The 19,268-nt window shown below is 38.0% G+C and overlaps 1 protein-coding gene across 1 annotated transcript in view; it reads left to right on the top strand.

Annotated features, from left to right (window-relative positions):
* The window catches only part of ralgapa1 (Ral GTPase activating protein catalytic subunit alpha 1), a 239,692-nt gene that overhangs the window by 155,747 nt on the left and 64,677 nt on the right, over positions 1-19,268 (top strand). Inside the window, 3 exon segments of the mRNA XM_039741861.1 lie at positions 114-237; positions 4,778-4,933; positions 17,029-17,187. Coding sequence (XP_039597795.1) covers positions 114-237; positions 4,778-4,933; positions 17,029-17,187 — 439 coding nt within the window.

Here is a 19,268-nt window from a genome sequence, read left to right as displayed (position 1 = left end):
TGTGTGTCTTGACAATTTTTAAATGAACATCACATTTTGTGATGTATTTCTTCTTTAATTATTAAACCAAATGATTTTTAATTTTGTTTATGTCATGTTTGTTTCTCAAACAGCCGGGAAACTCACAAAATCGCTGTGTTTTATGTTGCGGAAGGTCAGGAAGATAAACATTCAATACTCACAAATATGACTGGCAGCCAAGCTTATGAAGACTTTGTTTCAGGGTTAGGGTGGGAGGTAAGATAAAAATATTTACTTTTTTGATTAACTTAGAAACTGGAGAATGAATGAAATAGCCTGTAAAACTAGCTGCATTTCCAACCATCTTCCATGTTTTACTTTATGTTGATCTTGCCTTTTTAAACAATTTACTAAGGACTTAATTTAGAACAAGCCTTCAGTTCTTTCTGTTCTTGTAGAGTACTTGTTCTTGTGTGGCAGCTCATAAAGAAAGTGATTGCTTGATTGTGCTTTCTAGTCTTTTTTCCACTTAGTCTCAGAAGCTGTTGCTCTTTTGATTAACGGTTTGTTGGCTTTGATTTCTTTTATGTACATTTTTGCTTTGACTTTCTCTTTTTTTCTAACATATTGTTAAGGTGAAACAGTTTTTTTTTCCTCTCCAAAGCTGGATTCATATATGGATCACAATTTTGAGTATACCGTATATTTACATTTTCCATTTCCACTGTCACCATTTTATTATGCTGTTTGCTAGTTAGAACTACAAAATATGATAAAAGTATAGTTTTATAGTTTCATTGAAATAGCTTTAACTAAGTTGTAGACTTTTGACTGCTCATCATGCAGCATTTAATAGACTTTTACATCCTACTGGACATGCACTGGTTTTGGTTTGCTTTCTCAGCGTTTTGAACTCCTTTGTAATTAGTAAACCTGTATGGAAACATGTCTGAAGAATAGTCTTTAACATTTTTCAACAGAATATTCTTGCCGCCAGTGGGTTGTTTGCTTCATCAGTTATAATAATGGCTAACAGTGTAAGGCAAGGAAGATGCACAAGGCATATCATAGAATTTGTATTAGCATACTGGCCCGATGTTTGTCATGATCAATTAGCTCCATCAAAATCATCAATTATAATGATGGCTACAAGGACAAGGCAAAGGTTCTCAGCCCATCAAGCCTTTGTTATGCATGTTTATAAAATATTTATGATAAAATAGAATTGTAGCCTGGATTTCTTATACTTTACAGCTGTAGTATCTATAGGGTGGTCTAGATCTAATTATGCAATTTTCATTACGCTATAACATTAAGTTTATTACATAGAAAATCACCAGAAAAATCTCGGACCATCGAGAAGTGCGTGAACTGACGACATGAAGAATCGTCTTTACGCAGAACTGGAATCGTCCCCGCATAAATCAAAGTCGTCCAGATGATCGGGATCTGCATAATTAGATCTGGACCACCCTGTATTTTCAAAGATCCTGCATTTATGCAAAATATTTTGCAGTTCAAATATTGCTACTGACATGTGGCTCTCCAGGCTGTGAGTGCTCCACAAGTTCTTTGCATTGGTTCAAAGTAATCACTCTATATTACAATGTACTGATTGGGGACCTCAAAATATTAGTTTTTTCAGCTATTATCAGCCAACACATTTATATTTATATGAAAGAATAATGGTGTTTGGCGAATTACAGTACATCCGGAAAGTATTCACAGCGCATCACTTTTTCCACATTTTGTTATATTACAGCCTTATTCCAAAATGGATTAAATTAATTTTTTTCTCAGAATTCTACACACAACACCCCATAATGACAACGTGAAGAAAGTTTACTTGAGGTTTTTGTAGAGAAAAGCCAAGCAAAATGACACCTTTTATTGGCTAACTAAAAAGATTACAATATGCAAGCTTTCGAGGCAACTCAGGCCCCTTCTTCAGGCAAGATGTATGTAAATTTAAAATAAAAAAACTGAGAAATCACACGTACATAAGTATTCACAGCCTTTGCTCAATACTTTGTCGATGCCCCTTTGGCAGCAATTACAGCCTCAAGTCTTTTTGAAGATGATGCCACAAGCTTGGCACACCTATCCTTGGCCAGTTTCACCCATTCCTCTTTGCAGCACCTCTCAAGCTCCATCAGGTTGGATGGGAAGCGTCGGTTCACAGCCATTTTAAGATCTCTCCAGAGATGTTCAATCAGATTCAAGTCAGGGCTCTGGCTGGGCCACTCAAGGACATTCACAGAGTTGTCCTGAAGCCACTCCTTTGATATCTTGGCTGTGTGCTTAGGGTCGTTGTCCTGCTGAAAGATGAACCGTCGCCCCAGTCTGAGGTCAAGAGCGCTCTGGAGCAGGTTTTCATCCAGGATGTCTCTGTACATTGCTGCAGTCATCTTTCCCTTTATCCTGACTAGTCTCCCAGTTCCTGCCGCTGAAAAACATCCCCACAGCATGATGCTGCCACCACCATGCTTCACTGTAGGGATGGTATTAGCCTGGTGATGAAAGGTGCCTGGTTTCCTCCAAACGTGATGCCTGGCATTCACAGCAAGGAGTTCACTCTCTGTCTCATCAGACCAGAGAATTTTGTTTGGCATGGTCTGAGAGTCCTTCAGGTGCCTTTTGGCAAACTCCAGGCGGGCTGCCATGTGCCTTTTTACTAAGGAGTGGCTTCCGTCTGGCCAGTCATACAGGCCTGATTGGTGGATTGCTTCTGGAAGGTTCTCCTCTCTCCACAGAGGACCTCTGGAGCTCTGACAGAGTGACCATCGGGTTCTTGGTCACCTCCCTGACTAAGGCCCTTGTCCCCCGATCGCTCAGTTTAGATGGCCGGCCAACTCTAGGAAGAGTCCTGATGGTTTTGAACTTCTTCCACTTATGGATGATGGAGGCCACTGTGCTCATTGGGACCTTCAAAGTAGCAGAAAATTTTCTGTAACCGTCCCCAGATTTGTGCTTCGAGACAATCCTGTCTTGGAGGTCTACAGATAATTCCTTTGACTTCATGCTTGGTTTGTGCTCTGACATGAACTGTCAACTGTGAGACCTTCTATAGACAGGTGTGTGCCTTTCCAAATCATGTCCAATCAACTGAATTAACCACAGGTGGACTTCAATTAAGCTGCAGAAACATCTCATGGATGATCAGGGGAAACAGGATGTACCTGAGCTCAATTTGGAGCTTCATGGCAAAGGCTGTGAATACTTATGTATATGTGCTTTCTCATTTTTTTTTTTTAAATAAATTTGCAAAAACCTCAAGTAAACTTTTTTCACATTGTCATTATATGGGGTGTTGTGTGTAGAATTCTGAGGAAAAAAATGAATTTAATCCATTTTGGAATAAGGCTGTAACATAACAAAATATGGAAAAAGTGATGCGCTGTGAATACTTTCCAGATGCACTGCATGTATGTCAGTGGTGGGCTGGCTCCCTGCCCAGAGTTTGTTTCCTGCCTTGCGCCCTGTGTTGGCTGGGATTGGCTCCAGCAGACCCCCATGACCCTGTAGTTAAGATATAGCGGGTTGGATAATGGATGGATGGATATATGTATGTGTGGGGAAGGTTTTATTTATATAGACAGCTGCTTGTGGTAGCACTGGAACATTGTAAATAAATATGAATTAGTTTATTTAGAAAGTTTCTAGGTTCTGATGTTGATGAGTGTCCGCCAGCAACAGTAGTGTAAATTTCTCCTTGGGATTAATAAACCTTATCTAATATACCAATCATATATATATATATATATAATGACATTCAATCAGAATTTAATTTGGCTTTTTGACACTGATCAAGCAGATCTCTTTAAAGTGGTCTTAATTAATCTAAAATTTATATACAATCCACCTTAAATAAAGCATAACTGTCTGTGTGTCTGACTGGTTGCTATGAGTATGTCATTCCAATGGATGGTGTATCACAGACATTAATACAGCATTTACAAATGCCATACCAAGTGGAATGTAACAAAGATATGTACACATTGCATGGTATAGTGTAAATGTTAATGTTAAGGTCTATGTTGATTACTTAAATTTCAACCTGTCTTAGATGAATTGCACAGCCAGTACAAAATAATTGAACACTTCAGTATTCACCCCCTTCAAGTCAGTATTTAGTTAGATGCATGTTTGGCAGCCATAACAGCCTTAATTCTGTACGCACAGGTTTCTAGTATCTTTGCACACCTAGACATTACAGATTTTGACCATTCCTCTTTGCAAATGTGTTCAAGGTTTGTCAGTTTGCATGGAGATTGTGAATGCACAGCCTTTTTAAAACCAGTCACAAATTTTATGTGATCAATTATTTTGTGTATGTTATGCAGTCCACAAACGTGGATATCTTAGCACCACACAATTCTTTTTACATCAGGAAAAAGCAACATTGGATGATAATGTATGGATCCAGAAAGTCTCTTCAGTCTAAATATTTGTTTCTAAAGATTCAGCCTTGTCATATATTGCTAATTGCTGTTGATGTAGATCATAAGTCGTAGTAATAATGACTAATGAGACAAGTACAGTTAGTGATGACAGTGTTTTCCTTTGGTTTCTACTCTGTAGCAGAAATTGACACTGCAGTTCTTTATATGGTAAACTATTTTAACATTTTTGTAATGGCCGTTTCAGCATATTTGCACATGTCTGTTATTGGCTGTATCTGGAGCATACATGTACCCTTCTGTACCTCTACCCTTTGATCTCCTCACACTTATATTGCATTCAACTAAATTAGTATTGAAATTGCAGACTGAATAGTGAACAAATAAACCAAATAATGTGTGTTTTGGTATTTCAGGTGAACTTGACAAGCCACTGTGGCTTCATGGGAGGACTCCAAAGAAATAAAAGCACTGGCCTCACAACACCTTATTTTGCAACATCTACAGTTGAAGTCATATTTCATGTATCCACAAGAATGCCACCCGACTCTGATGAATCTCTGACTAAAAAGGTAAGTGCTATTATTAAGTGAAAAATGTATTAAAGTATTATGATTTGTTGCTTATATTAAAAAGCCAAGTAAAATATTTGCAGATCAAGATCACCCTGACTTGTATTGTGCAGAGAGAACAATATTTTCACAGAGCAAGTATGAAAAGCATTTTAAAACATTCACACTCTGTAGACTGGTTAAAAGAAGTTAAACAGATTATTTGGCTTGATATAAAGCTCAGAGGACTTCAGTAGTGTGTTGATAATAAAATCCCACAAAAGATGTAGAATAAGTAATACATTCTGTAAAGTTTAACTTGTCTCAATATCAGAGTATTTGTTTTGTCCTTAAAAAATTAACAACAGTGTTGTTTTAGTACTAATAAATAAGTAAATGTACTTACTACTTCACAAGTTATTCCATTGTACCAGGAATCTTGCAGTTCCTTAAGGATTCCTTTTTACTGTGTGAGAATTTGGGAATTTGGCATTTGAAGTTGGTGAGTTGCAGCAAAGCCTGTGACTAGTCCATTTCATTGAAGATTATGATGTTTTCCTGAAGATAACTTCTCTGTCCCAGGCAGTTGTCCATCCATCCATCCATTGCCTAACCCGCTGAATCCGAATAGGGTCACGGGGGTCTGCTGGAGCCAATCCCAGCCAACACAGGGCACAAGGCAGAAACCAATCCTGGGCAGGGTGCCAACCCACCGCAGGACACACACAAACACACCCACACAACAAGCACACACTAGGGCCAATTTAGAATCACCAATCCACCTAACCTGCATGTCTTTGGATTGTGGGAGGAAACTGGAGCGCCCGGAGGAAACCCACGCAGACACTGGGAGAACATGCAAACTCCACACAGGGAGGACCCGGGAAGCGAACCTGGGTCTCCTAACTGCGAGGCAGCAGCGCTACCACTGCGCCACCGTCCCAGGCAGTTGTGTCTTTTTTAAAAAGACTGCTGTAATGTTTTTTTTTTTTTATGAAGTTCATTTCCTATTTTGCTGTATCAAAACTAGCAAAGTATACTCCCCTCTCTCTCATTCTCTAAAAGGAAATATTCCTGATAAAATAAACAATACTACTGTATATGTACATTTTAAGTAGCCAGTTGTAAAACATATCACTAGTGGCGTTTTAAACAGGAAAATCTTGAAAACACATATCTGACAGCTGACAACAATAAAAACACAGGTGGAATCCCGTTGTAACAGAATTCATGATACCATAAAAATATTTTGTTATAACGGAAATTTTGTTATAATAAATATAGGGAAAATGCGTATGCAATTGTGACTGGGGTCACCAGCAAGGCAATTTGTTATCTCTAACAGCAGTGGTGCAAGGACAGCTCTGTAGTTGATCTGCTGTATCCGATAAACAGTTAACCAAGGGCAAAGTAATCAGTTGTGCTCTGCAGGATGACCATTACTGCATATTGCGCTTGTCTGACGATGTTTAGAACATTTAACACCAGGCTTTGACCTGCTCATCCTCACATTCTCCTGGTCTGACACAGTGGTGATTATGAGCTGCTGGTGTTCTTCCAATCTAAAGATGGGAGCTAAAGCAGGACTATTCACCATATCGCAGATTCTGTCTTGAGTGCTGAAGTAATGGCTCCTATTTTGAATTATGTCTTGAGACTATATCTGCCTTCTCAATATAGTAATAAAGTACCTGTGTTTTCCTTGGAAACCTGGACTCCCCTTCCTATCTCTCATGCAACTCTGTGTTCCAAGCTTGAGAATATTTTATTTAAAAATGTGATATTAGATGAAACCTTTTTTTTTTTTTTCTTTTTAAATAGAAATACAGGTATAAATACAGAACAGTACAGTATCCACTCACGACAGAACTACCCACCCAGGTGCTTGGTGGAGCACTGACTCAGAATTAGGCTATTTTATTTGTATGATGTCACTCCTACACTCTTTTCGAGGGTGTCGGTGAGACCGGAAATTTCACAATAGACTGTCACTTTCTTTTGGTCTGGCAAGAAAGACACAGCCTGTTGCAGGTTTTCTATATGAATCCGAAAGATCACGCTCACATATATAATAAACCAACATGTGACAAATTGTCAGCGATAATAGTTTTGAAAGACGGCGATATCAAAGACAGAGTTGATATTCGTGTTTATCCAAAAGCACCGCACGGTTAGTCGCAAGTGGCAGATCCGGGAAATAACTAGTGCATTGGGCCCGCACAGGGGTTGGCGAGCAAATCGAGCAGGGGGCAGAGCCCCCTAGTCTTCAAAAAATTTTATGTAGTTTCAGGAGAAGATAAACAAAAAATATAACTTTATGGTTTTCAGTATGACTGCAATGCTTTATATATAACATTCTTAGTCATATCACACACTGACTTAAGAGGTTTCTTGTCAATGAATGTATAACATTTTTCCTGTAAAAGTTGCCTTATTGTTCACTGCTTGATTTCTGCTGTGTCATTTTTATTAGCTTTTCTGGTTGTTGCACAGTTCTTAGGTAGATTTATCAAAGCTGAGCTTATCATTATGCTGTAAGCTTTATACTGTAAATGATATTTCAATCTTAGACATGTCTGTCAAGACCATTTTACAGAATGTGCCAATTTTTGGGTCAAAGATCTAAACAAAAAACTGGGAGCCTGGCACTCAATGATTGATTGTTTGAAAAAGTGGATAATTTGATGATTTTCTGAAAATCCGAGTATTCTTTTTTTTTCTTTGTGATTCTCATTTGCTTTGGTTAATTTCTGTGCAACTAGAGAGCAACAGAATATTTAAAAGGCAAGTTGTTGGAATACAGCTGTTAAAGGGGGCAAAAAAGTTACAAACATGGTTGCAACCATTGAACCTTGTGTGGAGGCTAATTTTAAAGTATATATTGCTGAATCGTTTTTCTTTTTTTATCTTTGTCTATATAATGGCACCTTTATTGGTCTCAGTTGAATCACGGTACTAGAAGCCTGACAGGCCATTAGCTTTTCAAGAAATGTCTTTTTTGTTTATCTCAAACTCTTATAGACACATTGTAATTAAGGAACATCTTTTTCTTATATGATCAACTGTAATAAATTGCTTTCTCTTTTGATACTTTCCTTGGCAGAATGTAATAAATTCCATATTAAACAATAATGGGTTCAGCTCTGCCTTATTCTCTGGCCTTGTAAAACAGTTAAGTATAAACAATACAATATCATTAAGACTGTCCCCTTTTTTCCTCATACATACATCTTACAAGGTGATAATCTGCTCAGTAGACCCATTAATGAGCACAGACAAGAATGCAATATAGAATCAGGGTGGGGAAGGCTTGACCTTTGAAGAGAGTTCAAGGAGTCTAATTGGATTAGATTGTTGACAGCTACTAAAGAGAAATAGCCTTGCCCGTGGCTAGCCTCCACCATCACAGTTTTTCTTTTATTTGGAAGCCTGGGTCAGAAAATACTGTAATATTGCAGATCATCAAGTAATGCTTGTTAATAACCAAGCAGTATGTTGCCTTAAGGATGACATCCATCTAACTACACGAAAGCATTTTTGTTGTATAGTTGTGTTTTGTCACCGATTTGCATTGTCTGACTGCTTTAATTTTGTTAAGCTTAATAGGCTTTTTAGTATTCAAATGATGCATAGTAGTACAACCCAGCCTCCTGTATTATTAATATTTGTTGCTGAGTTCATCATCTGATGAGCTTTAAGATAAAAGGCAACTTTAAAAAAAAGAATACAGCATACGTATAGCAGACAATTCTCTTACCATCCTAGTTTCTTGAGCCTGAAAAAGCAAAGAATTTTTAAGTATACATTTAAATGTAGTGGATGTAAAACACAAAGGAAAACCTTACCTAAATGTAGACCTTTTGTTGATTTAAAAGCTGAACTTAAGATGAAATAAGATCTTGTAACTAATAATTTTTAAGTGAGAAACAAATGGATCATTTTCAGGAAAAATAAAATACCTTTCATTTCTTTGGGTGAATAATTGTATTGTCCTGTTCTTTGAGTGATTTGTTTTGGATTGGCACAATCACAACTTTTGGTATTTAGGCCAGAAACATTTCCTTTGGTCTCATGCAATCATACTACATATACCCAGAAGAATTTGGAAAGTTTTTGCAAAACTTGTAATCTAGTTTTTATGTTCTTTGTTTCCATCCTTCTGCTATTCCTTAGTGGTCAGGCTGTTGTACACTACAATAAGTGATTAGATTGCTGAAATGTGCTTCTGTAGCTGCTTTAAGGTTGCCATTGGCCTATTAGTAGCTCTTTAACCAGCTTACTCCATTCTTGGTCATCAATTTTGGGGGGACATTCTGACCTTTGCAAGGTTTTCTTCTAAGGAGTAGCTCCAAGAACCTTTAAAAGTATCCTGATAAGATATTGGAACAACTAACCTATTAGCTTATGAAATGTTCTTATAAATGTTTTATATTTATGGTGACCAAAACTAATGTCCTGCATTTCCCTTAACTGTCCTATATATCAGACATAAGTTTTATTTGTCATTCATTGTAAATATGACTCATTGCAATACATTATGTACCATGCATGTAATTGAACATAATGTGCAGCTAGCTGTACATTAATCACCAGTCACAACAACTGTGTTTGATCACTCAAGAAGTAACTAGTCTAGTCCCAGAATACTTGAATACTCAAGTCTTGGTCAGTACATAGCTTGCCAGATAGCTCTCTTCAACCATGTACAGGCAGTCCCCGGGTTACGTACGAGATAGGGACTGTAGGTTTGTACTTAAGTTGAATTTGTATGTAAGTCGGAACAGGTACATCATTTTAATAAATGCTATTGTTGACCGACTGTAACCAAGTGCTCTGCCAATGAATGATGGAGTTTCACCTCTCTCTGACCCTTTTATTATTTCTACTTTATTTTCCACGGTGATGGTTTTTCTCTTCTTTACTGTATCACCAGCACTTGCATCAGATTTGTGTTTCAGAGACATTGTTGAAGGGTGAAGACAAAAGGTTAAGATGAGCTCTTCTGCACAGCACTGTCCACGCGACCACAGCAGGAAGGCACCCGTCGTCAACACGTCTGATGTACTGACAAGAGACAACTTCCTGCTATGTGCGTAACAGTACAAGCAGGCTCGCTATTGAGAATGAATGGGGGTAGCGAGGGGCAGTTCACCACCCGCCCACCACACAGTCACCTCCACTACAGTGTGCTGCCTGCAGTGTACACCCACCAAGAATGAACACAGTGTGGCCAAATGCGGGTAGTGAATCTCCTACCACCGCCCCCATTCAACAGGCAGCCACCCGAGGCACACTACAATGCTACCCCCCGCCCCTCCGCTCAGCCACAACCGGGTCACCGCTTGCAGCATTACCAGCTGCCCACCAAGAACAAACGGGGCAGCTGTGTGTGCTGTGGGCAGTGAAAAGCCCACCTTCGCTCCATCCAGCCTGCATCCAATCAGGAGCAGTAGCTGCGGCGGCGTGGTGGGCGGGCAGCGAATCGCCTCATCAAGCCTCTGTCCTGCACACAAGTGATAGCTGTGGCCCCGGTGACTATGGACCACGGGTCAGCGCTTGCCGCCTGAGGAACACTACACTATACTGCGCGAGCAGCGAAATCACCCCCCTCCAGCCTCTGTCCAGCCACCGCTTGCAACATCCCCAGGATGACGGAGCGGCAGTTACTAAGGCGCATGTGTCACAGCTGCGGCCCCGTTCGTAAGTCGTTGGTAGGATGTCCATAACCTGCAGACTACCTGTATATACGAAAGATCACTTAAAGTGAAAATGGAAGCCCTCAGATAGATAACGTCCAGCCTTTCAACTCTAGTGATCAGCCTGTTTGGCATTTGCAGCTTTTAAATACATAACAGTTGATATGTACTATACTAATAGTCTAGGTGAAAGACTTGTGTGTGTTCTCATAGTAAAAAATAAATAAGCCACCCAAAAAAGCTCAAAATTATTAAAGGTATGCGCAATAAAATGGAAAATACTCAAAATGTTAAGAAAAAGCAGTACACCAAGACAAGGAACCTGCTGAAATCCATTAGTACTTGGAAAGTAATTCCACCTCCTATCTAGATGGGCTATAAAAAGGTGTTTTGCTACCCAAGGTGTCGCACAAGAAACATCTCATGATTGGATTGGATTTACTTTATCGTTCTACCGTACAACAAGGAGTACACAGCTGAATGAAATGGCGTTTCTCCAGTCTCAATGCATGAACACAAATATAGAGACAAGTGTGCTTTATACAACAACAGATAGACGTAATAGACAGCATAAACAGACAGAATATATGTATAATCCAACAGATAAATTGGTGAATCCACAGAGATAACCCTAACCCAAGACCTTTGCATCCTGATGGTTGCAAACCATATCAATGGAACTAGTTACAGACAAACTTAAAAACTTCTGAATCTTCTAGTAAGCACCATTGGGGCCAAAATCCGCAAGTGGAAGGAACATTATGGCACCATCAACCAGCCACACACAGGAGCTCCTCCCAAGATTTCTGACCAGGGAGTCAGAAGGATGGTCAGAAGAGTAGCCTAAGAGCCAAGGACCACTCTGAAAGAGCTCTAAAAAGACTTGAAGGCAGCAGATACAATTGTTACAAAGAAAACAATAGGCAGTGCATTTCACCGGGTTTGGCCATTATGCACACTTACCCACAAGACTCATTTATAGTTTGCTACACAACATTTGGACTAGCCTATGAAATACTGGGAGAATGTAGTCTGGTCAACTTTTTGGCTGTCATACCGCACACCATGTTTGGAGGAGAAATGGCACTGCATATCATCTGAAAAACACTATACCAACAGTGAAGTTTGGAGGTGGATGCATCATGATGTGGGGCTGTTTCTCATCTCATGGTACTGGCAGACTTTATGTAATTGAAGAAACAGGGAATGGGGCCATGTTACTGAGAGATTCTTGGGGCTTGTTTATACTTCACGCTCAGAATGCACCCGCATCATGGCTGCCATGCATTCCTAGCGTTCATTTGACGCGTCCTCTGAGCAGGTCCTCAGAAATTAACATGCCGCATGTGCGAGTTGCAGTACCAGCAAAACATCGGGGGGCACAGTGTGATAAAAGGTGGAATGTGACGACAGAGTCTCTGGTTACTATCTACATGTGACAGAAAGCTGCATGGCGGATCCTACGAGATCGAGGTGCGTGCTTCGATGTTTGATGAATGGTTCAATGTGGTGAAGCAGCAGCAAACAGCAATAGATTGCCACACAGAACACATTAAATGTATGATATTCCAACTCTCTGCACATTTAGAATCCTAAGATTTATAATTGATATCACTTTCATGATAAAATGCATTAAAGTATTGTGAAATGAATAGCCTTGACACACGCAAAAAGGTTTGGGGTAGCCACCCATATATTGTCCCTGGCTGCAAAAGTTTTTTTTCTACACCACTCATGTGCATTCTTTTGAGTTCTCCACTGAACTGACTGGTGGAGGAAAGATGGTGGCTTTATAAGCCAAACGGCGGAAGTGACGTCATTCTGGGGCCCGGAACCGGAAGTGACTTCAGTCTGGGGGGCTGGAACTGGAAGTGCCGTTGAATCAGGCAGGTTTTCCTGTTTTTGGCCTGTAGAGATAACAGAGGTAGGTTTACTGTACCCCGACACCCCCTGGCCTAGCTCCACTTGGTCCACTCAGCTCACTCCTAGTCCCACGTGTGTAACAATATGTATGTTACATTTTACAGATAAATCATTAATTTCATTTAAATAATGAATACTGTTAATAATTAAACACATGGGAGTGACACGGTGGCGGAGTGGTAGCACTGCTGTCTCGCAGGGAGTCACGTCGCTGGTATTCTCTGCCTGGAGTTTGCATGTTTTCCTTCTGGGTTTCCTCAGTGTACTCCGGTTTCCTTCTAAAGATATGCAGATTTGGTGACACTAAAATAACGCTAGTTTATGTGAGTGCTTGTATTCACCTTGCGATGAGCTGATGCCCTTCAAGGGATTGTTTCAGCCTCGTGCCCAATGCTTGCTGGAATGGACAAATCCCTGGATTGATGGATTTAATCATTAAACATCTTTTTCAGAGATATTGCGGTGTCATCGGAATTTAATGGGCATTCCAGGCAATTCACAACACAGCGAAGCCAAACCTGTTCTCACCAATGTGATATTTTGCACTGCCACCTGGTGGATTCCTCCAGATTTCCGTAAAGTACATGCGCAAGTATAAACAGTAAAACGCTTGTGTAGCAGGTGTGTCTGCTGCAGCATGCGTCGCATCGAGTGAAGTATAATTCCGGCCTTAAAATGAATCCGCTTCCATCCACCAGGATGATGAGGATGAGACTTAGATGGACCGTCCAGCAGGACAACAATCTAAATCATATAGCAAAGAAAACTCTCAATTGGTTTCAGAGAAAGAAAATTGTTTTTAAAATGGCCCAGTCAATCACCTGACTTAAATCCAATTTAACGTTTCTGGAAGGAAGTAAAGATCAGGGTTCACAAGTGGAGCCGTCAGAATCTTTAATATTTAAAGACAATCACTTCAGAAGATGGGTCAAAGTCACACCTGAGCACTGCAGGTGATTGGTTTCTTCATACAGGAAGTGTCTTGATGCTGTCATTACAAACAAAGGCTTCCCAACTAAGTATTAAATTAGTGTGTTCAATACTTTTTCTCTGTGTCATTTCACTATTATACATACCTTTATTTATGGCCTTTAATGTTGTGAATTCGTTATATTTATGGATTTCTTGAGTTAATGTCTGGTGAGAATTTCATGTGAATAACCTCATACTATACTATTACTATATATTGTGACCACCAATGGGGTGCACTAGCTCCCCAAACCCAACATGGACACATGTCCAGCACAAGACACACCTTTTATTCAGCTGTGGTAAGCACTTTCCACCCATTTCCCACCAATGCGCAGTACAACAAGCACAATATTAACAGCAAACAGCACTTGTTTCTCTTCCTTCTATTCTCTCTGTCTCATTTCACCACCACTCCTCCTCCAGCAAGCTTTGCCTTCCCCCTCCCAAACTCCGGCTCCCCCAAAGAATTGTGGTGGTGCCTTTAATGCTGCACCCGGGAGCACTTCAGGTGGCCCTTCAGCATGATCCAGAAGTACTCCCAGGTATGGTGGAACCCTGACATAGTAGGGCTTGATCGCTCTTGCAGCATCCCCTGGTGGCACCCACAGAACCCATCAGGGCAGTGCCGAACTTCAAATCCCATGAACCCCTGTGGGAATCTGATGCACCGCTGCAACCCAGAGGGGCCCCGTGCATGTCCACTCCCCCAGTCCCCGGTCCTTCCATTATGGGGGCATCTTGGCCAGGAAAGGGACCGTCCGTCACACTATAATAACCTCCTCAACAAAAGATGTTAGTTTCTTGGAAGAATTATTTAAAAATCTTTTTTTTTTCCACTTAAATATAGTTTGTTACATGATTATGTTAAAAGTAAGAAAGATCTTGTGATTTTTGCTTGATTTCAGACATTACATCAACCAAAGATGAAATTTCAGTAGAGACAGATAGAATTCTGATATCATCTGAATTTCCTGATTATACTTTGAGCTTTAGCACTAGATCAGAGGTGCCCACACTTTTTCGGCTTGTGAGCTACTCATAAAATGACCAGGTCGAAATGATCTACCTACGTTAAAAATTATATATACATATACTGAGTATACTTTATACATAAAATGTATGTTGTCCTACCTTGCATAACTGAATAACCTTTATGGCACAATAACAATTCAATACATTTATGGTCACTACAGTATTTGGATTTAATAATCATCATGTGGGAAAAGGCTGACTCGCATAAATAAGTAGAGCCGAATAATGCAGTCAAGGAGCTTTTGAATTCAACCGAGTGAAAAACGACGGCTGTCCAATTAACTGCGATTTTAGTTCCCTCTCCTTTCTCTTTCTCAGATCGCTTTTTGAAAGGACGGCAGTTTCGTAGTTTTTATGAACAGTTCGAAAGTGCCTTTCTACATTTTCCTTCTTTGGAATAGCAATGATAGATTGACAGACCAGACAAACACACTTCGATTGTTACATTGTGAGAAAAAAAATCCTGTTCCAATTCCACATCCAGCCCATACCCTCCCCTAACTATTTTTTTTAAAATCCCTTCTTTAGTCGATATAAATTGGAAGGCTAAGTAGATCACAGCCAGAGTTTTGCAGTAGCTCGCACGTTTGATCGTGTGTTAGGGATGACCAGTGTGTTGGAAGAAAAGAGATCTCAGACTGGCCGCCATGTATGACAATCAAGTGGCAAATGCCATAGGAAGGATAGAGTAACATTTAAAAAAAAAATTTTTTTTTTTTTTTGAATGCAACGCGATCTACCGGTTGATCACAATCGACGCATTGGGCACCCCTGCACTAGATAATAAAACTATCATTAAACTATGCAGTTTCTCTATTTCTTTTTTCACACATCTCGTGATCCTGTTTAAACTGGAATAAATATGCATGTTGATATCTCAAAGATGTTAAAAAATTTTTGGCATATAGTAATTTTGTATACCTGTCTCTTCTTATTTTTAAGAAATAAACATATATATATATATATATGTTACCCTATCAGTTGACACAGTATGTTATGAAAGTTATTTTCATAGTGGTTTATTATCCACATGGCATGATTTTGAGCGTCATTAAAAGGTTAATTTGTATTTATGTGCAAGCAATTCCCCCACTGGATTTTGAGGATGGCTTAATCTCATTGAATGTTTTTAGAACACATTGTGCCGACTCCAGCAGATGTATAAAAGATTTTCTGTAGTAAGTTAATGATACATCATTGTTGTTTCAGTCTAACAATATATACAGATAGGCTTAATTTTCCCTTTTAATCTGCTTATGTTTCCTATATTTGTTGTTTTGTGCTTGACTTCATGCATTTCACTGCATAATGGAAACCAAAATATACCAGCAACAAAGTAAATAGTAAAACAAACTATCATATCAAAAGTCATATCAGGGCTTTTGTATTTTTAATCAATCAACCAGAGCTAGTGTTAAATTGTCCTTCTCAGATTGTTAATAATTTGATTCACTCATTCACTGTATACTGATGGGAATCTGCATTCCAAATAGTACATTTTGTAATTGGCTTATTTTGAGCTAGTTGTAAGTAATATGCCTTTTCGTTGCTGCTTATTACAATAGATTAATATGTCATAATCTTGATAATCAAAATAATGATATAAAATGGAGATTAATTTTAAATTGGACATAATGTGTATGGTCAAATTAGCGTCTTTTATATTTAAAATGGATTAGATTTTGAAATATAGGTATTACTAAGAGGCTTTTTCACTTAATTTCCATATAATGTTGTAAACTTTGTTGCATTAGTTACATTTACAGAATGTTTGTTTTTGTAGTATGTATTGTTGTTTTATTCATTTTTAATCCTTGCCTCATCCACTTAATCACAGTACTTGAGAGCGTCTTATATATTAAGATGTGTCACTTTAAGAAGATTAAAGAAATTTTTTAGTATAAAACCTAAATTTACGATTTGTTGCTTATATTAAAACAATATGATTAGATTTTTGAAAACGGAATTCTTGTTTCTGTTTTCCATCCTTCATTATATTAATTTTGTGGTATCATAGAAAAAAATCTGCCTTCAAACCATTTGGTTAACACAATGTATTTTATAAGCTGGAACAATGATCTGGAGGATGTCTCTTAAACGTGCACAGCACATGGCAATAATGTATCCAAATTCAATTTGACTTGTCCTGCTGGTTAGGATTAAATGAAATTTGACCCAAAGGGAAAATGCCATAAAGAAAGAAAGATAGCGGATAAAATTTGCTCATATCATTTTTCACAGGAGAAGTTATTCAGTGCAATATGCCAAGAAGCTTTTGTTCTGATTCTTTTAAAGTTACAAAACTCCCATTTATAAAGTAATCATTTTATTTGTTATGTGGTTCATCTCTCAAGTATAGATTAATGTTGTAAACATTATTTGTTTATTATCTAAGGTCACCAAATTTAACTTTCATTTTTGGGATAAATATTTGTACAGTTTGTGAAAAAAGAAAATCTAAAAGGCTGAACAATTTTTCTCTTATCTAACTAGCTTAGGCACCTAGGAAATGATGAAGTACACATTGTCTGGTCAGAACATACTCGAGATTACAGAAGAGGAATAATTCCAACAGAATTTGGGGATGTTCTTATTGTAATATATCCAATGAAGAATCATATGTACAGCATTCAGATTCTGAAGAAGCCAGAGGTAGGTCTATGCTTATCACTTTACCGAAATTCACTTTTGTTTGCAATATGAGGTGTTTTCTCTTCAATCAAATGCCATTGTTAGTGGTTAGTCCTTTGCTAAGGCTGACTGAATTATGTGTCATATTGCATTAGTACTTTCAGTCATACCTATTATTGAATGTAGCTTTCAGTCACATTCTGTATGGAATATAATTTTACCAATTACTTGTGCAAAGGTTTAGCTTCAGTAAATTCATAGGTCTGAATATAGATGTTTATGTACTTATTTACTATAGTTTTAAGACACTTTTGAATTGCATTAACAGTAAAAATAACAATTGAGATAAGTATCACAAATCAATGAAAAGATTACTGAATTTTAACAAAAAAGCAATGCTGAAATTCCAGCTTTATGCAAGTTGTGAATTTCTTGTCTTTTGAAGTTCTTTTTTGTTCTTGAGGAGACCCCATGTCATGTTTATATGGTTTAGAGTAGTAATTTTCACCCGGTGTCAGGTATGCAGCAAAATTTTTTAAATTTGATTTAAATATCACTTTAATAATATACATATTCTGTATGCGAAATATAAGGCTATAAATGTGTAATTTCCTGCATTTATAACCAGTTTACATGTTTCAACTTGTTAAAAGTTTTCAGTCTAAAAGTTATTTTATATAATCAATTTATATGAACATTTACTTCAATAATTTACACATTATTATGTTGCATTAATACTGTGACATGTAATTATTCCAATGAATGTATGTTATTGTCAAGCACATCTAGTGTCCTTGTTCCCCCACTAGGCCACAGCTGAATTTGTTCACGCATACACATGCATTATAATAATGATAATAATTCTTTACATTTATATCGCACTTTCCTCACTACTCAAAGACCTTTGCAAAAACCAAGGGACACAAACCCATGATTGCTTTCCTGCAAAGCAGCAGAGTTAACACTGCCACCTGCTCAAAATACAAGTAAAAACACCTGATAATTTTGAGTATTTTGTTTATTTCAAGGTATAAATAAAAAGTTTGGAGCAAAAAGGGTAGATAATTACTATTATTATTATTATTGTTTTTGTAAATCATTCAACATTATACCTAGTTTTTGTCAAATTGGCAAAAAACATATTCTTTTGGTTTGCCGCAGAATTTTAGTAATTAGTTTATATGTGCCATGAGATGAAAAAGGTTGAAAATCGCTGGTTTAGAGACATGAAATATTGATCGTTAATGCAAATGCTTAGCCAGCCTTCTAAAGTTTCTTTCCTCCCAAAAAAAACCTGAGGTGGTTTTAGTTGTCCATGTACTCTTTCAAGACTTATTGTTGTTTAAATAATAGCTGAAAGTAAAATCAAGTCCTCAAACTGGAGTGCATCAACCTGAAGCTTGTCCAGATTATATTTAAATTTTGGGGCTTCTGTTGTATAAAATTTGTACTTTGTGTACCATGCTGATAATATTAGATTGCTGGGTTAACTGACACCAGTTGCATACATCTTGTAACCCTCTATTACAGTCTCGGTGTATCCCTGTCACTTCATCAAATATCCAGTCAATGTTCATTTTATATATTGCCATCAATAGAATAGACCAATGTAGTGTGCTTTACAAAGTGGCAAGGAATATTCCAAAATACACAGTAAACACAAAAGCTTCTGCAAATGTGTTCTAATTAAAGCTCAGATGTACACAAGTAAAGGCTAATTGAATAGTACATATTAAGCAGTTTTTGAGCACTCCAGATATCCTCTGCTGGTGTTTACAGCATCTAAACTGGATTATACTACTAAGGTGTTCTAGCTGTAGACATCATAATCATGACTGAAGACCTTCCTGTCTAATTTTGCATTTATTTTATTTTAAAGTTGGAATAGTACCTGCTATTTACAAATACAATCCTACTAATACTGCACAGTATATAAAATCTGGTTTGTTAGTTTTGACTGCTCTACCTTTACTTTATCAGTTTATCTTGCACATTTTTGATGTGTTCCTTCCTTTGTTGTGTTTTAGATAGATAGATAGATAGATAGATACTTTATTAATCCCAAGGGGAAATTCACATAATCCAGCAGCAGTATACTGATA

Source organism: Polypterus senegalus, chromosome 18, assembly GCF_016835505.1.
Source record: "Polypterus senegalus isolate Bchr_013 chromosome 18, ASM1683550v1, whole genome shotgun sequence".
Classification (NCBI taxonomy): Eukaryota; Metazoa; Chordata; class Cladistia; order Polypteriformes; family Polypteridae; genus Polypterus; species Polypterus senegalus.
The sequence above is the reverse complement of the archived record's forward strand: the minus strand, read 5'-3'. Positions and strand labels throughout refer to the sequence as shown.